The sequence below is a fragment of the Paramisgurnus dabryanus genome, chromosome 2, assembly GCF_030506205.2.
Source record: "Paramisgurnus dabryanus chromosome 2, PD_genome_1.1, whole genome shotgun sequence".
NCBI classification, from domain to species: domain Eukaryota; kingdom Metazoa; phylum Chordata; class Actinopteri; order Cypriniformes; family Cobitidae; genus Paramisgurnus; species Paramisgurnus dabryanus.
Window position 1 is genome coordinate 29,490,006 of NC_133338.1, and position 22,905 is coordinate 29,512,910.

The 22,905-nt window shown below is 37.2% G+C and overlaps 1 protein-coding gene across 1 annotated transcript in view; it reads left to right on the plus strand.

Annotated features, from left to right (window-relative positions):
- Nucleotides 1-22,905, plus strand: part of mybpc3 (myosin binding protein C3) — a 48,995-nt gene extending 26,090 nt beyond the window's left edge. Inside the window, exons 19-31 of the mRNA XM_065267682.2 lie at nucleotides 292-431; nucleotides 2,402-2,561; nucleotides 4,691-4,795; nucleotides 4,990-5,178; nucleotides 9,039-9,173; nucleotides 9,934-10,101; nucleotides 11,981-12,069; nucleotides 14,895-15,090; nucleotides 16,425-16,564; nucleotides 18,012-18,171; nucleotides 18,281-18,417; nucleotides 18,607-18,793; nucleotides 22,355-22,905. Of these exons, the coding sequence (XP_065123754.1) occupies nucleotides 292-431; nucleotides 2,402-2,561; nucleotides 4,691-4,795; nucleotides 4,990-5,178; nucleotides 9,039-9,173; nucleotides 9,934-10,101; nucleotides 11,981-12,069; nucleotides 14,895-15,090; nucleotides 16,425-16,564; nucleotides 18,012-18,171; nucleotides 18,281-18,417; nucleotides 18,607-18,793; nucleotides 22,355-22,386 (1,838 nt within the window). The 3' untranslated portion in view covers nucleotides 22,387-22,905. The remainder of the gene's footprint in view (nucleotides 1-291; nucleotides 432-2,401; nucleotides 2,562-4,690; nucleotides 4,796-4,989; nucleotides 5,179-9,038; nucleotides 9,174-9,933; nucleotides 10,102-11,980; nucleotides 12,070-14,894; nucleotides 15,091-16,424; nucleotides 16,565-18,011; nucleotides 18,172-18,280; nucleotides 18,418-18,606; nucleotides 18,794-22,354) is intronic.

Below are 22,905 nucleotides of genomic sequence, written 5' to 3' on the forward strand. Positions count from 1 at the left end.
TCTGTCATTTAAATAGGGATTAGACATAGCGCCAGCACAACTGGCTTTTTAAGGGGATGAGAGCTCAGACTCTCATTGGTTTATTGCACGTTATGCCCAAAACACTCCTATTACTCATTAAAAGAATAGGAACAACCCTTTTCGACCGTAATTTCACAAACCATTTTTCCCGTCGTTAAATTAGACCGTGTGCCGTGCGTTTTAGACCATGCGCTTTGATCGTTAAAATAGGGCCCAAAAAGTTACATTGTTTTTGACTTGTCACTTTTCTCTTATTTATCTGAATTTAAGATCCTCCTAAGATTCATTTGGACTGCATGGGTCGCACCGCTGAGTCCACAATCATAGTTGTGGCAGGAAACAAATTGCGACTTGATGTACCGATAACTGGAGATCCTGCACCCACTGTCATTTGGACCAAATCTGACAAGGTAGATTCATTACATTTGGCTGTAATTGGTTTAATCCAATCACTTTAGCTTTTTATTTTGTAGTCCTAAAATCTGGATGAGAATTTCTAAGCCATGAGTGACTTCAAAAATGTCCTGTATGTTCTAAAAATTGTGATTTTCGATTTTAAAGTAAAACAAAGTCTGTGGTTGACATTATTGGAGGACATTTAAATTTTTTTATCTACAGTGTAGACCACAGATTGCACACAATCATACTACGGTATTCACAAATTCACTCAAATATAAGTTTTGAAACTATCATGTGCATTACAAACACAAGCTTGGAAAAGCAAGGACATTTACTAAAATAACTCATAACAAATGTGCTTGCCTGGAAGAAGATAGACATATGTATCTCGAGCCGTTTCTCGAAACCAAGTACGCCGAACTTGGACTTGTGTCCTTCGTAGTTCGAACTTGCAAGTTCAGACTCGGAAGAATGAACTCCTGACGTGAAATGCATTGTGGGAAACTTCGCTGTCATAAGTCCACACAAGTCTCCTCTGATGCATCCTTGATAAAATGGGCGGATCAAGAACACATCCGGGGATTTTATGTGAACTTGGGCTTGATGCGAACTTTGAATTGGAACAGTACTTGGGCCGCGACTGATGACGTTTCACAAGTCCACAAGAACACAAGTACAGACAAGAACGCATATTGAGAAACGGCGAAACGCAAATTGAGAAAGGGATTGCTTGAAGGTGAGTAAATCATGGGGTAATTGAGATATTTGGCTGGAGTATCGCTTTAAATAACTTTCAGTTACAGTAAGCAACTTACAGTTTTATAAAATGTATGGGCTTCAAAATAAATTAAATTAAAATAAAATGATGTTAACCACAGCCTTCATTTACTCATAAATCGAAAGCCTCTTATTCTGAAAAAAACCATGAAAATTCTTGAGGGAACCAATGATGAATTATGTTTTTTGAATGGTCTATAAATTGACATTTAAAGAGCTTTGTAGATCTGGTCAGTTACCACATAATACCTTCATTTAGCTGAGCTCATGCAGAATAGAAAATCATTGCTGCACACATTACGTGTTATGAAGGAATCTGCTTTAAAGTTTTTGGTGCACTGTAATTCTTTATGATTTGCCATGTTGTCCAGCAATGTAACAGGAGCTCCAGAATATGGGCTAGACCGTAAAAGCCTTAACAGGTAGGTACTGTAACATCTCTCAGACTTAACCAGAAAGTCTGTGATGGTTCTGTAGGACTGGTAGGTTTGTGTTGAGATGGAAAGCTGACAGTTTAGTTTCTAACACTTAGCTTTTGATCTGATTGCCACGGCTTCACGGCTTCTGCTCTGCTTATATAGGCTAGACCTAAGGAAGGGGATTTGCATCCTGAACCATCGCAAACATGGACATTGAAAGACGGTGAAGTGAGTTTGGGCCTTACAAACACTAGCGCCACCTGCTTGTACATAATCACTTATTCTTGTATAGTCTTGCTTTGGCTGTGAATGTCTTTACTGACACAGACTGCATTATTGTTTCGTTTTGGCCAGTTTAAAATGATTCGAAATGAAAACTGGAGAAAGAATCTCCTTCTTTGTTTACTTTAACTGTGGTTTGTCTTGCTGTATTAAGGAAATCAAATATTCTAACATAAAAGCATCACTTTGAAACACTGGGCATACTTGAAATGCTTGATATACAAAACAACTCTTTAGCATACTGTGTCTACAAGGTAAGTGCATCTTTATTAATCTAAAATGAAAAAGGTATAGGATTTGACAAGACCTAGCACCTTTTATACGAACTAGACAAGGTAATGATCAGGTAATGTATAATATCAGATCATTCAGACAGCTGTGGTGTCTAACGAATTCAAATTTCTTTCATTGCCTGGTTTTGAGTTTATTTACTGTTAATGAGTATGTGAAAGCCTGTGACTGATCTAAATACTTATTTTAACAATCCATTGTGATTTTATTAGGTGCTAACAGATACAGATGGACGTGTTCATGTGGAGAGTACCAAAGGTCATTGCATCTTTACCATCGAGGGGGCGGAGCGTCAGGATGAGGGCGTGTACTCTGTCATTGTAAGGAACCCTGCTGGAGAGGACGCAGCCGACATAAATGTCAAAGTTGTTGGTAAGCTTTCTTAAAACCCCATTTGAATGGAAACACTTGCCAACTGATATCATTACGCTGCTTATCTTGTAAGTCTTTTGTCATGAACTTTCTTGGTCACAAACTGAACTCAATCCTGTCTAGATCTGTTTCTGCCTGTTTTTCAAATTGTCAGACTGACTGTTGTCCTACAGGTGCATGATAGTCTTGTGGTATGATATAGACATATACAAGAAAACCTTAGGAACTAATTTCCACATTGCCAGTCCAAAATATTGATATAAAACGCTAAGAAAAATACCTTTAAAATGTTTGTTACATTTATTAATTAAGAATGAAATGTTATATATTAGCTGTATATTAATTAATGGATAATGTATAGGCAGCAGGTTGTTATTGCAGAAAAAAGCCCCAACAGTGAGATTAGGACCGGACGTTAATCGTCTGCCTGTACATTATCTCGCGTATTTAATTGTTTTTTACCTCATAAGTATGGTTAGGAACATTAAATATTGATTTTAAACAAATTCAGACCTTCCACGAGGAAAACCTGTTTACTTTTTTTACTAAGTCATTCAAAGTCAAACACACTATTTGGTTTAATCATTTGTAAATATAATTTCATATATCTTATTAAAATACATATTTATTTTTGTGTAATATTAAACCAAACCTGTCAAAAATGATTTGCAGCATCTTTTCAATGTCCATGTTAAAGGCGGAGTGCACAATGTTTAACAATGTTAAATGCTTTGGAAAAGGGAGTCTGGCCGACTACCGAAACACACTTGTAGCCAATCAGCAGTAAGGTGCGTGTCTACTAACTGACATCCTTGCCGAGGTTGTGTATGTGTGGGGCGGGTCTATCTGTCACGGTATAAATGATGAGAAGGATGTGCAGGTTAAACAGTTTAATAAACATAACCAAGACTCACAGCAGTACAAACAGTAGACATTCCAGTGAGTAACATAGATGGCAAACAACCGCCAACCGGTGACATGGAACAACGATCCAACAAAGACACAAACCAAGACAAAGGCTGCGTCCAAAACCGCATACTGTATAGTAGGTACTGAATTAGATGAAGTACCTACTTACTTGGCGTTAAAACAGTAGGTACTGTATAGTATGAATCCGGGTAGTATGAATGAGATTCGGACGTACTACATCCGCCATGTTGCTACATCACGTGACATACGTCGTCGTCATGTCATTTCAGCGCGAAAACAGCCGCGTGCCTCTTCTTCTTCGTTGGATAACTCCTCGTCCGGGGCATCATGGGATAGTGAAGCGTCCATCGTATGCACACTGCAAAATCTAACCGGAAGTAGTAGGTCATCCGGGTACTTTTCGCATACTGTTTTTCGAATACTATGTATTCGGACATACTACTCGCCTCGCCTACTGCTTTTTGCGTACTATATAGTATGTAGTAGGCGGTTTTTCGGACGCAGCAAAAGCATTTTTTACTCAAGGTGATAGGTAACAGCTGGTGACATGAGGCAGGTAATTAACTGATGAGTCCATGTGATGCTGATGATCAGTGACTGACACAATAAACACACACAGAACACAGTTTACAACTGTGACACTATCAAAACAAGGTCCAGATTCTACTGGGGTAGGGGCGTGGATGTTTAGGTGATTTCAAATATCAACATTGGCTTTCAAACATTGTGCACTCCGCCTTTAATAGTTATAGGCAGTTGTTATCCCGAAATAACATACCTTGGAATGTCGCGACCGGCCAATCATAAATAAGCATTTTACAGTTCTGTAAGGAATAATTGACGATGAGACATATCAAAATAATGCACACCCAAGGTGGTAATGCGGCACGACATGAAGCAGAATGCCGTTACACCATGGGTGTGCATTATTTTCTTATAATTCAAAGGACCAATTATTCCTCTTATTCCACGGTTACTACAAACATTGCTCTGCTGCCTATTTTTAAGACATTTGACAGTTTAGGTGTGCGGTTTTGCAGAAAAATAATCAACACCCATGGAACATTTCTCAGCGAATCAGAATAAAGCTTTCAACAGGCCTATGGTATAACATTAAATATTAGCTGTACCCTTGCAAAGAGGATCCATAAGGAGAATGCTTATATTTCCTTTGTGATAGTTTTCATAATGCTTTCCAGATGTGCCAGACCCACCTGAAGCTCCCAGAATCCTTAGCGTCAGTGAAGATTCTTGCATTGTCCAATGGGATCCTCCAGTCTACAATGGTGGCCAGCCAATCATAGGTGAGTGACCTCATAGTAACTATACTGCCCTACAAAGCCAAAGCACAGTAACTATGCATTTGGTCAAAATTGAGTTAAGGGTTAAAATGGGCTTTGTGAGATCTGTTGTGTCTTGTGACAAAGTCTCCTGGTTCAATTTTGTCCCATTTCAGAGAAACATGTGTAACAGTAATGAACATTTTATGTGTTATCAGGTTATGTAATGGAAAGGAAGAAGACAAAGAGCTACAGATGGATGAGACTCAACTTTGACCCTTATAAAGAGACCACATATGAGGCCAAGAGAATGATTGAGGGTGTGGCCTATGAGATGCGCATTTACGCAGTGAATGCTATTGGCATGTCACGCCCTAGTGCCGCCTCCCAGCCATTTGTGCCAATTGGTAAGTTGAACTGCTTTGATTGATATATTTAATTGTGTATAATCAAGGGCACATAATCAAGGGTTTTTGAATGCTTTTAGTCACTAAAAGTACACTTAGGAAGATGCAGTAGGCTAACTGTCATTGGCAACACATTCATTGGGAACATGTATTGTGATGATTAAGTTTTGATGATTTTTGAAAAGATCCAACTCTTGCTCAAGTTGCTTGTGTTGTATAATGCTATGGGCTGAGTGGTTGTGCTAAGTAGATGCAAAGTACTGTATACACAGAGTACAAGTACTGTATACACTCATTGGGTCAAAAGGGGACTGTTGGATTAAATGAACCCACAAAATTTTTATATTTGACACAACCATAGGGTAAAAAACACATTAGGGTGCTATTCTACTCCAGATGCCTGTAGCTTTTCAACTTCTCTAGATCAGGAAGTGTTCTGTAAAAATGCTCTGATAGGGTCCTGTCGGATTGTACTGCATCTAAAACAATGACCACTGCTTGCTTTATCTTCTGCTCATTTTTTGCTCGGCCCATCTTTCCGATAATCTTCTAGTAAGCAGTGTTAAAAGCATTGCTATCTGTATAGACTGTTGTCCGTTACAAGACAGCTGATTAGGAAACTATCTTCGGCATCCCCCTCTATAAATAATGGCATGTTAGCACAGTATTAAGCTGCGTCCAGTCTTTGCATTGTCAAATAAGAAGAGGGGGGCAGGACATACTACTTTCTTTGTTGCTCGTCCTGTCACCATTGCTTTGACCAGAGCAGAGGATCACAGCAGGTGTTACCGCGCACACAGAGATTATTCAGAAGCCACTATTTGGAAACCACATCAAACCAAAGTGACCAGTGGACAAAATGACCAAACCTATGTTACCCAAGACTGCTGAGAAGAAGCCAGCTGAGGTGCCACCACCTACTGCCCCAGCAGACATCAAAAAACCAGAAGCACCTCTACCAGAAGAACCTGTGCCTGATGTCAGTACAGAAGCTCCTGTGACTACTGGAGACAATGGAGCTCCTCCTGCAGATGATGTTCTTTCAGCAGAACCAGCACCTGCAGGAGAGGAGGGCGCACAATCTACAGAAACACCCCCCGCAGAAATTACCTCCCCACCGGAGCCAGAACCAGAGCCTGAACCTCTTGGCAGTAGGCATCTTTTTTAAACACTTTGTCCTTTGTGGAGCCTAACAATGCATATTATTCCTATCTGAATTTGAAAAGTTGTATGGTTTTAAGTGAAATGGATATTGGTCCATTTGACATCTTGATTCACAGTTGTCTATTGATAAGTATAATTTAAAGGTGTGGTGTAAAAAACTACTTGATAATGTGTTCCCGTAGTTCAATTGGTTGAGCATTGGGTTAGAAATGCAAAGGTTGTGTATCCGATTCCAAGGAACACACATACAATGTAAAATGTATGATTGTGTACCTTAAATACACCATAATGCCTAAAGCATGTGCAATCAAGTCTTACAGTATTTTTATGCTTGCAAAGTCTTTATGATATAGTTTGCTATTGTTTTTTTTTTTCAAGAAGTTCATGTCCATATAAGACCTTTAGTGTATTTATAGGAATCAATTGGCCCAATACACTGAAAGTTCTGGGTTGTTTTTTACATGTACTTGAGTGTTTCAATCCAAAATGCAGAGTTGGGTCAAATATGGAGTAATTTAAATTTAAACCAACAGCTGGATTTTTCATATTTTGCCCAACTGGGTTTAAAAAAAAAACTTTTTTTTATGTATGGTATCAAGATCTGAAAAGCAGGTGTAGTTAAACCGCAATTGTTTGACTCTAGCCAACTTGGCTAGATATGAATAGATGTTCTTGCTTTCAAGTTGGTACTCTGTATTGTAAATACAGCTTGACCTGGGCGTGCCATCGTCTCGTAAATATGGCACAGACATGCTAGACCGAAGCTCTCTTGCAAAACATAGTAGACAGCATGTTTATCTTCAGGGGGTCCTTATCACCATAAACCAAAGTTAAACTGTGACACATTCAAGCCATGTCAGTTATTCTTGTCTGAGATTCTTGTCTTGGATTATTGTAAGGTAAGCATGGATATAATTTACACAAGTGAGGTTGGTTACATAGTTTCCATGGCTATCAAGCTATCCTCCTCAGACACTGATCACTGGTACTTCACTGGAGACGTCACAGAGACAAATTCTAAAATTCTTCCAGTCTATCACTGATGTTGATGGCTTAGTTAGAGTAAAACGTTTTCCTTCATAATACACCTTAAGAGCCCTTGTTGTCAGTGGTAATCTTTAGTATACCACTGCAAAAATTCAGAGTGGTTTGTTAATAAAAATGCTGACTAAAGTAAGGTGGGATGTGGGGTATCTGTCAAAGGGGACATTTCACAATACTTTTTGGTAACACTTTATTTGAAGGGGTGTTAATAAGATTGACATGACCCCTTCATAATCATGACATGACATGAAGGAGATTTTATGCACATTTATGACAGCTGTTGTTAAGTGTAATTTGTTCAATTATGTCCTTTTTAATTCAAAGATGACATTGTTTGAGATGTTTTTGTTATAACAACTTGACATAAACCAGTACATCATGTCATAAATCTGTCATAAACATGACATAGCAGAATAATTATCAAACTTAAGGTTAAAATGACATTAAACCACCATTTAAATGTCATTTAAGTGTTAATATATGTCAAATAATTTGAAATACCTTAACAAAATGTTACAATCATGTCAAAAGATTATAATTAACTTTTATTTATATGCACATAAAATACATAAAAAACTGACAACTAACAGAACTAGTTCTTCTTCACACAGAAGGTTCTGAAATTTTCAGTCATAGAAGAAAAAACTAACAAAATATTTAATTGATTTAACTAACGTTTTTTCCAGCAATATGGAACAAAGCTGCATGGTTTAACCCATTATTGTACTGTTTTCATGTAATTTAAGGTAAATTTTATCAATTTTAATTGTTATAATTATTATTATTAAATGAATGATTTTATTAGTTAAAAACATGGAAGAAACTAAAAAAATCCATTATGAACAAAACAAATTCATGACGTTGTTATAAAACAATATGACAAAGTATTAACACTTAATGACATTTTTATGACACATTCAATTTGTATCAAGTGGTCAGTTATGTCATGACACATGATGATGTTTTGGTTAATGTCAAGTTGTCATAACAAAGAACTTCTCAAACAATGTCATCTTTGCATTAAAAATTACATAATTGATTGTATGACACTTATTGACAGTTGTCATAAAGTCCATAAAATCTCCTTCATGTTCATGGCACATGTCATGATCATAAAGGTGTTATGTCAGTTTTATGAACACCTCTTCAAGTAAAGTGTTACCGACTTTTTAAGATGTCAAATACATCTATGGTGTCCACAGAGTACATATGTGAAGTTCTAGCTCAAAATACTGTATAGATAATTTATTATAACATGTTAAAATTGGCACTTTTTTATGTGTGAGCAAAAATGTGCGATTTTGGGTCTGTCCTTCAACATGCAAATGAGCTGATCTCTGCACTAATTGACCATGCCGTGGTTGGATAGTGCAGATTAGGGGCGGTATTATCCCCTTATGACATCACAAGGAGACGAATTTTAATAACCTATTTTTCACATGCTTGCAGAGAATGGTTTACCAAAACTATGTTGATATTTTTCACATTTTCTAGGTTGACAAAAGCCCTGGGGACCCAATTATAGCACTTAAACATGGAAAAAGTCATTTTCATCATATGTCCCCTTTAATACAAATAGTAAATGCATTAACAGATACACTAAACTTTTCTTCTGTGTTGGAAACTCATCCATCTCAACTTTCTGCCCACAGCTCCTACCAGTGAGCCGGTTGGCCTGTGTGTGGAAGACATCAGTGACACCACCATCACATTGAAATGGAGAGCTCCAGAAAGGATCGGGGCAGCTGATCTTGATGGCTATGGGGTTGAGTACTGCAAAGAAGGCTGTAAGTGTGTTTGCATGTGTATTGTCTTAAAAACATCATATTTTTAGATTTAGCGAAGGTTCAAAATTCAAGTTTGAGTCCAGATTACGTTACTATAATTTATGAAGCCTTCAAAATTGGTTATATAGAGCAAGACACTAATCTCTTCTGAGAAACATCTCTTAAACAATCCTTTTAAAAAGTCCTGTCTGTATTTCACTCATACTGTAAGGTTGCCATGTGAATAGAGAGCCTTTGTATAGTCATTTACTGTATGTGAATCCAATGCCGTAATCACAAAATCCACATTTGAGTCGTAACCTCAAAAGACTTGGCACTATAAATGTGTTCCCTTTATCTGAACATGAGTTAACTGGATGAGTCTGATCTTGGTTCTGTTAACGCTTGTTTAATTAAATGTGAATTCAAAGGTTAATTTGCACTGTTCCTATATTTAAATATCAGAGATCCACCTCATAAAAGATTAAATAAATTTCACAATGACCACACTATATTTTTTTTATGGAGCTCATATTACTCACTTGCAGTAGACAGATAAGCTGCTCTCTTTTAATCCTATCTCAGGGGCTTTTTCTGAAACCTGGGTTAAATACTGATTAGTATTTTTCTGTTCTAATAGGTTTCTATTTGTCACAATCATACTGTTTTGTATAGAGTTGCATAATATTTTCATTCTGAAATGCATTTTTTATCTCATGTATAACATTTAAATGATATACAGTAGATATTAGAATAAATCTTTTGTTTTTCTTCTCTGTAGCTGATGAATGGGTTCCTGCGTTTGCGGGTCTTACAGAAAGGACCTCTGTGATCATCCGTGACCTGCCAACTGGGGAGAAGATGCAGTTTCGTGTGAGGGCATATAATATAGCGGGCCCAAGCCCTCCCGCCACACTACAGCAGGCAGTGACCATCCGCGAAATCATGCGTAAGTAATGACAGAACAGACGTCACAGACACAAATGTGATCTTATGTGCTTCATAAGATCAGCCTGGTCGATGCAGGCAATAATCCTCAAATTTCAGGTTAGCTCATTCATGTCAATGGAACATAGGTGGCTGGATTGATTCAAGTTACTAATTCTTTAATTGTTGCCTACAGTGTTTGCCTGTCCACTGGTGGTAGTTTGTAGTTTAAGTAAATGTGAATGTTGCTACCCAAACTCTGGTGAGCCTTAAACTAAGACCGTTGGAAAGGTGGATCTTGGTCCGCTTCCAAACAAACTCTTTGACTGATATATGAACACTTGGACCAGAGACAGCACAACGAACCAAAACCAAGATGTGATATTACAAGACGTGTCCTTGATTTTAAAGTAGGATGAGCTGTGTATGCAATAGCAAAATGAGCAGAGGGCAAACGTGTAGCAACGGAGAGTTAAAGAGCCTCATTAACATTTTATCCATCCAGCATATGCTGCAAAAAGTGCACAAAATGCTTAAGTTATTAAAATGTTTATTGATATTAGGCCTATATATCTTCATGAGCTCTGAGCTGTTAATAATACCTCCATATAAAATAAGCACGTTTACTCCAGCATGCAGCGTTATTGCTGTGAATGATCAGAGTTACATCTCATAAAATGCGTCATCAAAGCCGACCTTATCCTTACAAATTAAGGTTCGCTATCTTTAGGTTTGCTGATAAAATGCCAGTATGAACACCAAGCGCACCAGGACTTTAAAAAATATATATATATATTTTTGGTCCGGATCAAAAGAACCAAACTACAAGTATGACCAGGCGTTGAACAATGTCTTTGTCTGCTCTGCAGATAAGGCTACCTATAAGGTTAAATATAATAATGGTGATAATGAGGCAAATGGTTTTTCCAAGTAAAGATCTTAAAGTCCCTGTAAAGTCAGATAATAAATGTGTTCTGAGTTTGTCACCCCACAGAAAAATTGGTTATTAACCACCCAACCAAATTTGAATGGTGGAAAAAAATGTATATTATATTAAAGGAACAGTATGTAAGAAATGTATATCAATTAATCATAAAATGGCCCTGATATGTAACTAGACATTTAGAAATTATTTTCATTTCAAATACTTATATCACTGACAACAGTGGTCTGGCCAGGATATTGTCATTTAAAAAGTGGAGTTGCAGCCCTCAACTGATGTTTATGTTGTAGTTTTGTGTATTGGCCACCAGTTGTGTGATTGCAGTACCAGTTTTAGCCACAAGTTTTGTTATTGCAATACCAGTTTTGGCCACAATCCTACATACTGTTCCTTTAATTCATATGTATTTACATTTATTCATTTAGCTGACGCTTTTATCCAAAGCGACTTACAATTTCTATATATGTCAGAGGTTGCACGCCTCTGGAGCAACTAGGGGTTAAGTGTCTTGCTCAAGGGCACAATGGTGCATCACAGTGGATTCGAACCCGGGTCTCTCACACCAAAGGCGTGTGTCTTATCCACCGCGCCATCACCACCCTTTAAATATAATAAGTTGTCAAAATCTAGGGGCGGGGCCATGGGCGGTGGCTCAAGTGCATCATCAAATCCCCGTTTAGGCCCGCCTAAAAATCCTGAACTTGAACATGGTGGTGAAAAACTGTTTAACTATCTAACCTGGCAATTCAGTACTATATGGTTTACAGTCTTTGTAGCGCGTTGTGTTTCAGCAATACATTTTAAGATTGACTTTACAGGGACTTTAATATTTTATTGCACTTCAGAACAGGTTCAAGAAAGGGCGAGAGCAAAAGTCTAGCATAGCACTGCCATGTAATGTTGTAAATAGTTTAATACAAACAAGACCTTGTACAAACAATACTTTCATCCATTACAGAGCGCCCCAAAATCTGGGTCCCCCGTAACCTTCGTCAGACGATCATCAGGAAAGTAGGAGAAACTGTAAACCTGGTAATCCCCTTTCAGGTGAGAAAATGACCTTTGTAAAGTACATGCACATAACTCACAGAGTTATGGTTTAAAAGAGGTGAATATGTGTGACCCTGTCTGTGAAATACAAGTATCATAATCTTTGACATGACCTTACTTAGTCAATAAAAAAGATATCAAGGTTATATTTTCACAGAATGTTTTTAACATTATATAGATTTGATAATTTTATGTAAACACAATGATTTTAGTTGGGTCTGTGGGTGAAATTGATTTGGGGAAGCTACATACAGATGGTTTTCAATTACACAAGTCTACAACAGCAGCCGTGAAACCTCTGTGGGAAACAGGTGCACAGCAGGCTCACCCAAACAAATATTCATAAATACAGTTGAGGCCAAAATGATTAACCCCCCCAGGAATTTTGGAACATTTCCCTAATGATCTTTCCAGTGTTTGCAGCATTGATAAAACTTGATATAATCAAACATGCACCAGTGCTATTTAGTAGCTTTTGGAACACTTTGAAATATAAAATAAATTTTTAGGCTTTCTTTAAATCAAATTTAGTGAAAATGTGGTGGTCAAAAATATTAGCCCCCATCTGAATTTTTGCTTTTAAAACACACCTAATTAATTAATTAAACTTTCAAACCACACGTGTGCAGTCAATTGGCTTCCTAACAACACATGAGCATTTAATCAGCATAAAAGAACTCCAAAGAACAGGGCACTTGAACACATTATTGGGAGAGACTACTTTTACTCACCATGCCAAAGACAAAGGAAGTCAGTCTTGAGCTCAGAAAGAAGATAGTGGAGGCTCATGATAAGGGGGCTATACTGCCATTTTCAAGCATTTCACAGTGTCTAGAACCACTATACGTTGCATCATTGACAAGTACAAGTAGACAAGTTCTGTACGAAACAAACCTGGGCGTGGTCATAAGCGCAAAAATTCAAGAACTCTGGAGAGGAAAATAGTCAGAGATGTCAGCAAGATGCCCCAGACATCTGCCAAGATGATTGTTCCTGATCTTGCCTCTTCTGGAATTGATGTTTCAAGGAACACAGTTGTTCAGTTGACAGTTGTGGTGGGCTTCAGGGCCATCATCCCAGAAGAACCCCTTTACTCAAACAGCGGCACATCACAGCCAGACTGAGGTTTGCCTGTGAACATGAGATGAGTTTTGGGATTCTGTGCTTTGATCTGATGAAACTAAACGGGAACTGTTTGGGCACATGGATGTTGCTTATGTTTGGCGAAGAAAGGGTGAGGCCTTCAACACTAAGAACACCGTTCTCACAGTTAAATATGGTGGTGGGAGAATCATGCCGTGGGGCTGTTTTGCAGCCACAGGCACAGGGAGCCTTGTTCGGGTGCATGGCATCATGAAAAAAGAAAATTATGTTGACATGTTAAGGGATAATATGCAGAAATCTGCTTGCAGTCTAGCCTTAGGTTGTCACTCGGTCTTCCAACAAGACAATGAGCCAAAGCATACATCGAAATTGGTCCAACAGTTCCTGAAGGATACCAAAACCAAGGTCCTGGGGTGGCCCGCACAGAGCACAGACCTCAATCCTATTGAGAATCTGTGGCGAGTGCTCAAAGTGAATGTCCATGTTCGGAACCCACGTAATGTGGACCAGCTGGACATTTTGTCTTTGTTATTTTGGAAACAAATCCACAAAACCCTTGTTGTTAGTGGTCATTTCCATGAAGAAATCAAAAGTTTTGTCTAATTTCATAAGGGGGGCTGATAATTTTGGCCTCAACTGTAGTGGTGTAGTGGTGTCTGGAGATGTGGGTATACTCTTATTTTATGCCCCCATTTGGCCCAGTTAAGCTTAAACGCTCTGTGTAATAAACAGTCACATGTAAAACTAGTCTTACATATTTAGTTTACTCCAAAATGGGTCAGTGTTGTCACTTAACCTTTGCTGCTTGACTTCCTAGCGTAATGATTATTATGAAATTAATATTATTAATTAATCCCATCTAATAAAGAAGTGGGAATACTCCATATACAAGTGTGTACCCTGCACTGTGTATATATATGATTACATACAATAAATGGCAGCGTATATATTTAGTTCAGCGTTTCCCAATCCTGTTCCTGGAAGTGCACATTTTAGATGTCTCCCACATCTGATCCTATTATTTTCCATCTTGGAGTCTCTACTAATGAGCTGGTAAGTAGATTCAGGTGGCGGCTCATGACTGCTCATCCGGGGGGCTCTAATTCAAAAAAATGTGTTTGGAGTGTCATGTGTGTTGCTTGCGTTTTCAAAATATGTGTTTGTTGCGTCATGTAAACCATGTGCATCATGTGTTTGGTCAAAATAAGTGCCTGCTGCACACGCGTCAAAACCATTTATGTTAAGAGACGCTCACGTTCACAAAATACACGCAAGACACTCCCTTAACAGTAAACTCATTATGCATGAGATCATGTGAGTTTCTGGCAAACGTGAGCGTCTCTTTTATCATAAACCCTTTGGACACATATGCAGCTGGCACTTTTTTTGACAAGACACGTGACGCACACAGGATCTCTCGATGTGCAGAACACATATTTAAAAAAAAGGAACCACACACATGAAGGGCTACATACATGTCGTGACGAACTTCGCATCAATCGGCCTCAATAAAAAAAGAAGTCATCGGCCGCCACTGGTGTTGGTGTGCATCCAGGAACAGGGTTGGGAAACGCTGATTTACGGTATCCAAATGTCAATTATTTCAATCTATATTTTTATGTCCAGATGATAATTTCAAGCTTTGATTTTGGACATGCAAAATGAGTGACCAATGAGAGGTCTTGTTTGACTCATTCTTTACCCACCTTATGTTTAAGGGCAAACCCCGGCCTAAAGTGACTTGGACAAAGGATGGTGAACCTCTGGACCCAAAGCAGGTCAGCGTAAGGAACAGCGACACCGACTCCATCTTCTTCATTAGGAGATCAGAGAGGAAGGATTCTGGAAAATATGATCTTCAAGTGCAAATTGAGAATGTTGAGGACAAGGCCAGTGTGAATATACAGATTGTGGGTAAGTTACAAGCACCTTTCTGATAGTAAATATTCTGAGGGGCAGTTTCCCATACAGGCCGTATCCTTGTACAGGGGCGGCGTTTGCGTATAGCAGTCAGACAAAACACCAGAAATCAACAGGCTATAATGAAGCTCATTAAAAATAATGTTAAAAATTTTCAGTAGAACATATCTGAACATTGGTACATCACTAATATGGATAATTTACGCGTGTGCTCGACTTCATGCTATAATACAGGAACTGACATGTGGATGACATCAACGTGCCGGGAGAGCGGTTTGAAAGCAAACTCTTCCGATGATTTCTCGCCTCACCCTCGCGGTACTTTGATGTCATCAACTTGGCGTTCTTGCAGCGCAGCTTGACTGTTGTTAAAATCTTTATTTTCGCAAGTAAACTCCTATTTTTGTTTTAACATTCAAACAGACTCACGGTTCTCCCCCACACATTATTCCAGAAGTAAAATGATCATTTGTTCTCTGTGGATAAATAAACATGTTCTCTTATTCTGGGCGCAGTCGAAGTGAATTGTATTAATTATTTGCGCGCGTTTTTGAATATGGCGACTTGTGGAATAAAAACCGCACAACGACAAAAGGTAAGACTTGTTTTTGCATTTAGCCCTGTTTTACTATAAGAGTTTTATTAAGTGTTTTAGTCTTAGTTGGTTAGCTGGCTGGGTTAAATAACGCTCTATCACATCATTAAAAGTCTTTATTGTGTTTTATAAGTGTTTATTGGCGGCTGTCATGAAAAGATTTGTGAAGGGATGTTACAGTATGTTTGGATATTATCTTGTTTTAGTTTATCTGTTGCTGCAGTTGCACTTAGTTAAGAATGACAACATTTGAAAAGCATGTTAAACAACCATGATTTCTATTTTTCATTTGTATTGCTTCCGTATTGTTGTCAGTAAGTGTACATCCGTGCAATCATAGTATGATTGTATACAGGTTGGTGGAGTATGTACACATATGGATATAATGTGGTTTCATATTCGTTATTTGAAATTTTGAATGGCCTTCTTGTACGAAGAAGTTTTGCCATACCCTAGGTTTTCGTGAAACGCCGCCACTGTACCAGACTAAAATACATGTTTGAGCTGCCTTAATCTAAAAACATCTTGCACTGACATATCTTAACATATATCAGTGCCATTGTTTCATCTCAAGATGAACACTAGTATAGTTTTTGTAAAGCATGTTTGTAAAAACTACTTAAATGTCAAAATATAACTAAGGCCTAGTCCTGGATTAATATAAACCCTGTCTGGACAACTGCGTTTCTAATTCCAAAACGACAAACCACATTTTATTTTCTTCTCCTGAAAGATCTGCCGGGTCCACCTCAGAACTTAAAGTTGGCGGATATTTGGGGCTTTAATGTTGCACTGGAGTGGAAACCCCCCAAAGATAATGGCAACTGTGACATCACGGGCTACATCATCCAAAAGGCTGACAAGAAAACCATGGTAAGTGCAAAATAATAAAGATCCTGCTAGGGACTGTTAGTAGTCAAACCCATGTAAAAATGTATTTTAAAAAAACAGTTAGTGGTTATTAAGCCTACCCCACTACCAAAGTCTATCTAAAGCCACTAAGCTTGTGATGGCTGTAATTGAGCAATGTATGTACACTATTCATCAGTGGCAAGGTATCAAACCTCTACCCTGACACAAGTTCGGCCAGCGCTACTGAATTGTGGCCGAGAAAAACGGCATCCAGAACATCCAGTACCAAACGCTCCAATATGACCCTCCGTGCATACCGAACGAGGACACCTGTACCCCCTTTAGCGTAATCTTAGCTCACGGCCTTGCTCTGATTTAAGTGCTGTCATTACGGGGCTCTCTTTACCCCTTTGTGCTCTTGAGCCACTAAGGTTAGCAGCTAAATAAAAAGCACCCGGTTTAGGTTTCACCTCGCATTGTTACTGGATCCAGTCTGTTGCCGTGCCTGTGTCCAGAGCAGCAGGCAGGAAGACACCGGATTATCAGGTTTCACAGTACAATCTCAATCAGAAACCGGAGATGCCGTGCGGCTAAATATAAAAGCACTTTAGGCTGTAGGGGAGCGTTCATGAACAGGTGACTTACCAGCTTCTACTAGTCCTCATACTGACACAGTAATGACAATCTTAATAAATGTCAAGTGATCCTGCATTGTTTTCTCCATTGTCCAAATCAATGGACGAAACGATTTTACAGTGGGATTGTTTTTAACGGCTGAGAAATCTGAGAATCGCATGACGATGTTTCAAATATGTTACGACACATTACTGTGTAAAGTAGATTACCCAGTGTAAGTGGATGGCATAGTGTAACCACATGTATACTATATATGCTGCAGATCAATAACTGAGGGAAATAAGGTTATGTAGTGTGTCATAATATCTGTCAATGAGAATTAAAACAAATGCATCAGGATAAACTCAGTGGGTTTGGTGTTTGATAATAAAAATACAGTACACCCGTTAATACAGTACATACTTTTATTCATTGTATTGTAATACAAGACACAATAGAAACACTGATTATTTATAAGATTTGTTTTTACATTTACACATTACACATACGGTATTCATTCAGACAAACCTTAATTTCTAAACAACCTAAAGATTATTTAAGGTATATTATATTATGATCAGTTCATGTGTTGATGTGAATCAAGTCTTTTTGGTTTATTGCACCATTAGCTAAACTATGGGAATTAATGGATGACCAGAGGAACCCTCAGTAAAATTTGGGCTGCATTATTTTCAGGATAATTTTTTTCTTCAATTCGGTTTTTTGACACCTCACCACCTTTGTCACCTCTTTTCTGCTGTGCTTTATAATAATAAGTGTCTCATTGTGTACAGTTAATATCTCCATAACACAATTTATGAGCAGGTTTATATGTGTGTGTTTTTTTCTTAAGGAATGGTATACTGTATACGATCAGTACCGTCGCACGAACTGTGTGGTGTCCGATCTGATCATGGGGAATGAGTATGTGTTTCGTGTGTACGCCATAAACATGGTGGGGCTGAGTCCAGAGCCTTGCATGTCTAAAGACAGTGCCTACATCCAGAAAACAGGTGACCATTTCTTTAAGCTTCTTGATTTGATCTACGTCAGTATTTATGGCCATTGTGTGTCAGCCAGATCTCTAAACTTTGGCGTTTATCTTTTGATTCTCATCTTTAGGCATGGACTACAAACATCCTTCTTACAAAGAACATGATTTTTCGGAAGCCCCTAAGTTCACACATCCTCTTATGAGTCGCTCGGTTATAGCAGGATACAATGTTACTCTAAGCTGCTCCGTAAGAGGAATTCCCAAGGTAGGCATGTGTGACAGAATCACATCACTTTGCTTTAAAGTGTTGTTGTTTTTTATATATAGCTTCATTCTGTTTTAGTATATTAACCTAGACGAAAACCGTTGTATGTTAAAATGTTAATGTAACCTAACCTGAGGATAATATGTTTTTATTTGACTTTTACTGAATATGTTTCATCGTGTTCTTCAGCCTAAAATCACATGGTACAAAAACAAGATAGACCTTACAAACGAGGCCAAGTACAGAATGTTCACCAATCAGGGTGTGTTGACTCTGGAGATCCGTAAACCCTGTCCGTTTGACGGAGGCGTGTACACGTGTAAGGCAATCAATGACAGCGGAGAGGACGTAGTGGAATGCAAACTGGAAGTTCGTTGTAAGTATTTACATTTAACTCAAGATCATTTTAGAGTTTTCCTTAAATAATAGAAATATGATGAAATGCAAATTAGTCAATGCCACACTCTCAAAAATATAAGTGCTTGAAGAATTCTTCACAGGGATGCAATAGAAAAACCATTTTCCTCAAAGAGCCATTTAGTGAAAGAGACATTTCTTTCATACCTTTTCACTACAAAGAAACTTTTATTTTGAAACAAAAAGGTTTTTTGGATGTTAAAGTCATTCGATATGACCCCCATTAACGATTCTATGACCCCGTGAAGCACTTTTATTTTTGAGAGTGTATATAGGACTTATTTTGCCTTTTGTCACGTACTGTATGTGACCCTGGACCACAAAACCAGTCATAAGTAGCACGGGTATATTAGTAGAAATAGCCAACGCATAAATTATATGGGTATTGATTTTATTATTGAACTTTTTATATTTCATGCCAAAAATTATTAGGATATTAATCATGAAGATATTTTGTACATTTCCGTCTGTAAATATATAAAAAATGCACATTATCATAAGTAATATCTGTTGCTAATGATTTTCTCAATTTTTTGATTTTTTTGCACCCTCAGCCAAATCAAATATTATCCTATCCTAACAAACCATAAATAAATGGAAATATTATTTATTCAGATGATGTTTAAATCTCAATTTAAAGACAAAAGACCCTTATGACTGGTTTTGTGGTCCAGGGTCACTTATTCATGTTCTAAAACAATTGTAGTATAGTAATGTATTAAGATGTATGAGAAACCATAATCAGTGTTGAATATAAATGTAGTTTACTTTTACACTCTTAAAAATAAAGGTGCTTATAAGGTTCTTGACAGCGATGCCATAAAAGAAACCATTTTTGGTTTGTTAAATAAACATTCAGTTTTTAGAAAAAAAAAAATTATTTAATTCCTTTTTATAATCTAAATAATCATTTTTTACTGCGAATAACTTTTTTTCAAAACATAAAGTTTCTTTGGATTTTAAAGGTTATTTATGAAACCGTACAGCCAAAAATGGTTCTTCTATGGCCTCTTGAAGTACTTTTATTTTACGAGTGCATGTGCAATAATCAGTGTTGTGGAAAGTTACTTTTAAAAGTAATGCATTACAATATTAAGTTACTCCCAAAAAAGTATCTCATTGCGTTACTTAGTTACTTTTCATGGAAAGTAATGCTTACGTTACTTTTTAGTTACTTTATCTTGGCTGAGGCTTGATCTCTTTCAGGCCTTGTTGGTGTTTTTTATGACTGAAAAGTTCTGCGTTCAGAAATTGCATATTTCATCACAAAAATGTCGAGCTCTGGCCTCGCCTCAGTTTCGGACTCCCACTGTTCCCACACAGGCGTGTACGCATAGAGCGCATAATGTGACTATGTTCAGTTTAATTCAGTTCTTTTTTTAATCCAATTAATTAAACTGAAAAGTAACTTGCATTACTTTTTAAAAAGTAACTCAAATATTAATGTGTACATTTAAAAAGTAATTTGTTACCTTACTTGTTACTTCAGAAAAGTAATATTATTACGAAATGCACGTTACTTGTAATGCGTTACCTGCAACAATGACCAAATGAAAGATTATTCTATCAAATACAGAGACAAATGGTTTCTGTATGTATTATCCTCATACAGAAATATCATACATAGATAAAGGGTAAAAGAATTGAATTTCTACAGTAGCCTATACCTCACAAGTATAAATCTATGTTCATAAGATGTTTAAGTGAAAAACATTGATAAAAATGACTGCTCTAACTGTCTTCTAACCGCACTGTGACCCAGAAATATAATATCAAAGAAACATACCCTGGCATACATGAGTGTTTTATTTTGTCAATAACCTTTTGAGTGGACCCAGAAGTGTGAGTAAAGGTCCAGAATGGATGCACTTATCCATGATCTCAGATGCGTGTCAGACTTTAATACCTCCTTCTTACTTCCTGTTTCCTCACTACCTCAGCCCGTCAGTAAACAGTAAGCTAAGGTATCCAAGGTAAGCATGATAACAACTACCACTGCCTGTGCTCGCTCTATTAAACCTTAAACCTTACGTCTCCTGTAGGTGCTTTACAAAGCTTTTCACATCTTATTTACTTTAACATCCACCATTGTGTGAATACATTATGGTTTTAGGATTTATTTTACAGGGTTGACCCACTCACTTAATAAAATCAGGTCAATCTTTTCCAATGACTTGTGATTTTCAACAGCTGACATACAGTACACAAATCTGGCATGATTTAAACTGTGGAAATGGGGCAGTTCACATCTGTTATTTACATTCGGTTGATGATGTGAGAGAATGTAGTGTCAAACATAAGTTTAGCATAATACACACAATCAGAATTTCAATAGATCCTACATGTCAACTGGTTAAATATAAGGGGCCATAGTCATTAACAATATTAACTATTAAAAAAATTTGTGTTATACAAGTCAGCCTTTGTCATTTAACCACGTGTGTGCGGGAGGAAACTAGATTTTGATTTACAGGTCCTGGTGCTTATTTAACATAAACACAGAATGAACAAACACATGGATGTAATGTGTAGTGTGTATGTGGATTCTTGAGAATAAAATAAATAAATTAAGCATGCAGTACTTACAGAAGATTAGTTCTCGTAGTGTAACGCAGCTGGTCAGCACACTGTCTGTAGTGCTGATAGGAGATCACAGTCATCATCATACACAAACTCTAGTGTTAACATCCATTATTTCCAGTGAAAATGTTGGGTGCTAATGTCTTCAAGACATGCATTTTTTGAACTGTCTGCATAAAAACATTGTAAACACGGAAATGCTTTTATTAGGATGTGTAAAAATTATTGATTAACTGCAGACCCTTATGGGCAGTAAGGTATTACATCCATGGAGTCACCAGTGAGGGTTTGCAATTTTACTTTACACTTTGATTCCCACATCCTCGCTTCTAATCCATTCATCATCCCCTTCTTGCATCTTAAGAATGGTAATGAGAATGCAATTACAAAACGAGAAACGCTCTTAACCTCTGAGCCACCAGATGCTGACAGACTAATATTAGTGTTGCATGTGAATGGATACTGTTGAGAATCCAACAGGTGCACTAATCCATATGTGTCTTTCATCACAAATGTATTGGACATTTTGTGAAATCTCATTGATTATCAACTTTTGTTAATAATCTCACAATGTCCAATACAGTTACATTTGACAAAAAAATGAAATAATTAAAAAAATCATTAAAGTGTAGATTAGGAATGCATGCAGGTTTGCTGTAGATCACTTCAATGTTATAGCATATAACAAATGACAAAAAATATTTTTACAATTGTTATCTCACACTGAAAAAAAAAATTAATTCAATTTACCCAATTTGTTTAAGGTAAGCAGTTGCAATCAATTTATTTCAGCTACATTTAAATAAAAAATAATTGTTTAAATGTAGCTTAAATAAATTGATTGCAACCACTTACCTTAAAAAATTGGGTAAATTGAATGAATCATTTTTTCAGTGCATAAAGAATGCAATCTATTAATGAATCTTTTTTTAAATCTCAGCTCAAGTCACAAAAGAAGATATCAAGAAATGAGAGGCTTGTTTCAGGGTTTGGAAAATTGTGACTTTGTCCTCTTTCTGTCTTCTGTCCTGAAAATGACCCCATGACCATAATGTAATAACAGCACAGAAATATTTATTTCATTTGTTTTCTTCATCTGGTTTTCTCTCTCACATCCCATTCTGTGTTTTGGTGTGTTTTCTTGTCTTTATTGCTTGCATTCATTTTATTTGATTTGATTTTATTGTATTTGAAGTCTGTGTTGTAGAGTCTAGTGACTCAAAATTTTCCCTTTCATGTTATATATATATATATATCTATATATATCATGCCTAATAAAGGTTTTAATGATGCTTTATGTCATTGATGTATATATTTTTTTGGAAATGCAGCCTTTTATTATTTGTTTTTTAAAGTGTGTCCACAAAACAGTTGCACAAATCCTGTAGCTCCACTTTCCAGTGAACACATAGGCATACTCTAGACTGCTTAAAATGTAAAGCGTGAATGGAGTCTCATTTGGAATAATCCACGAATGTAATGCAAATCAAA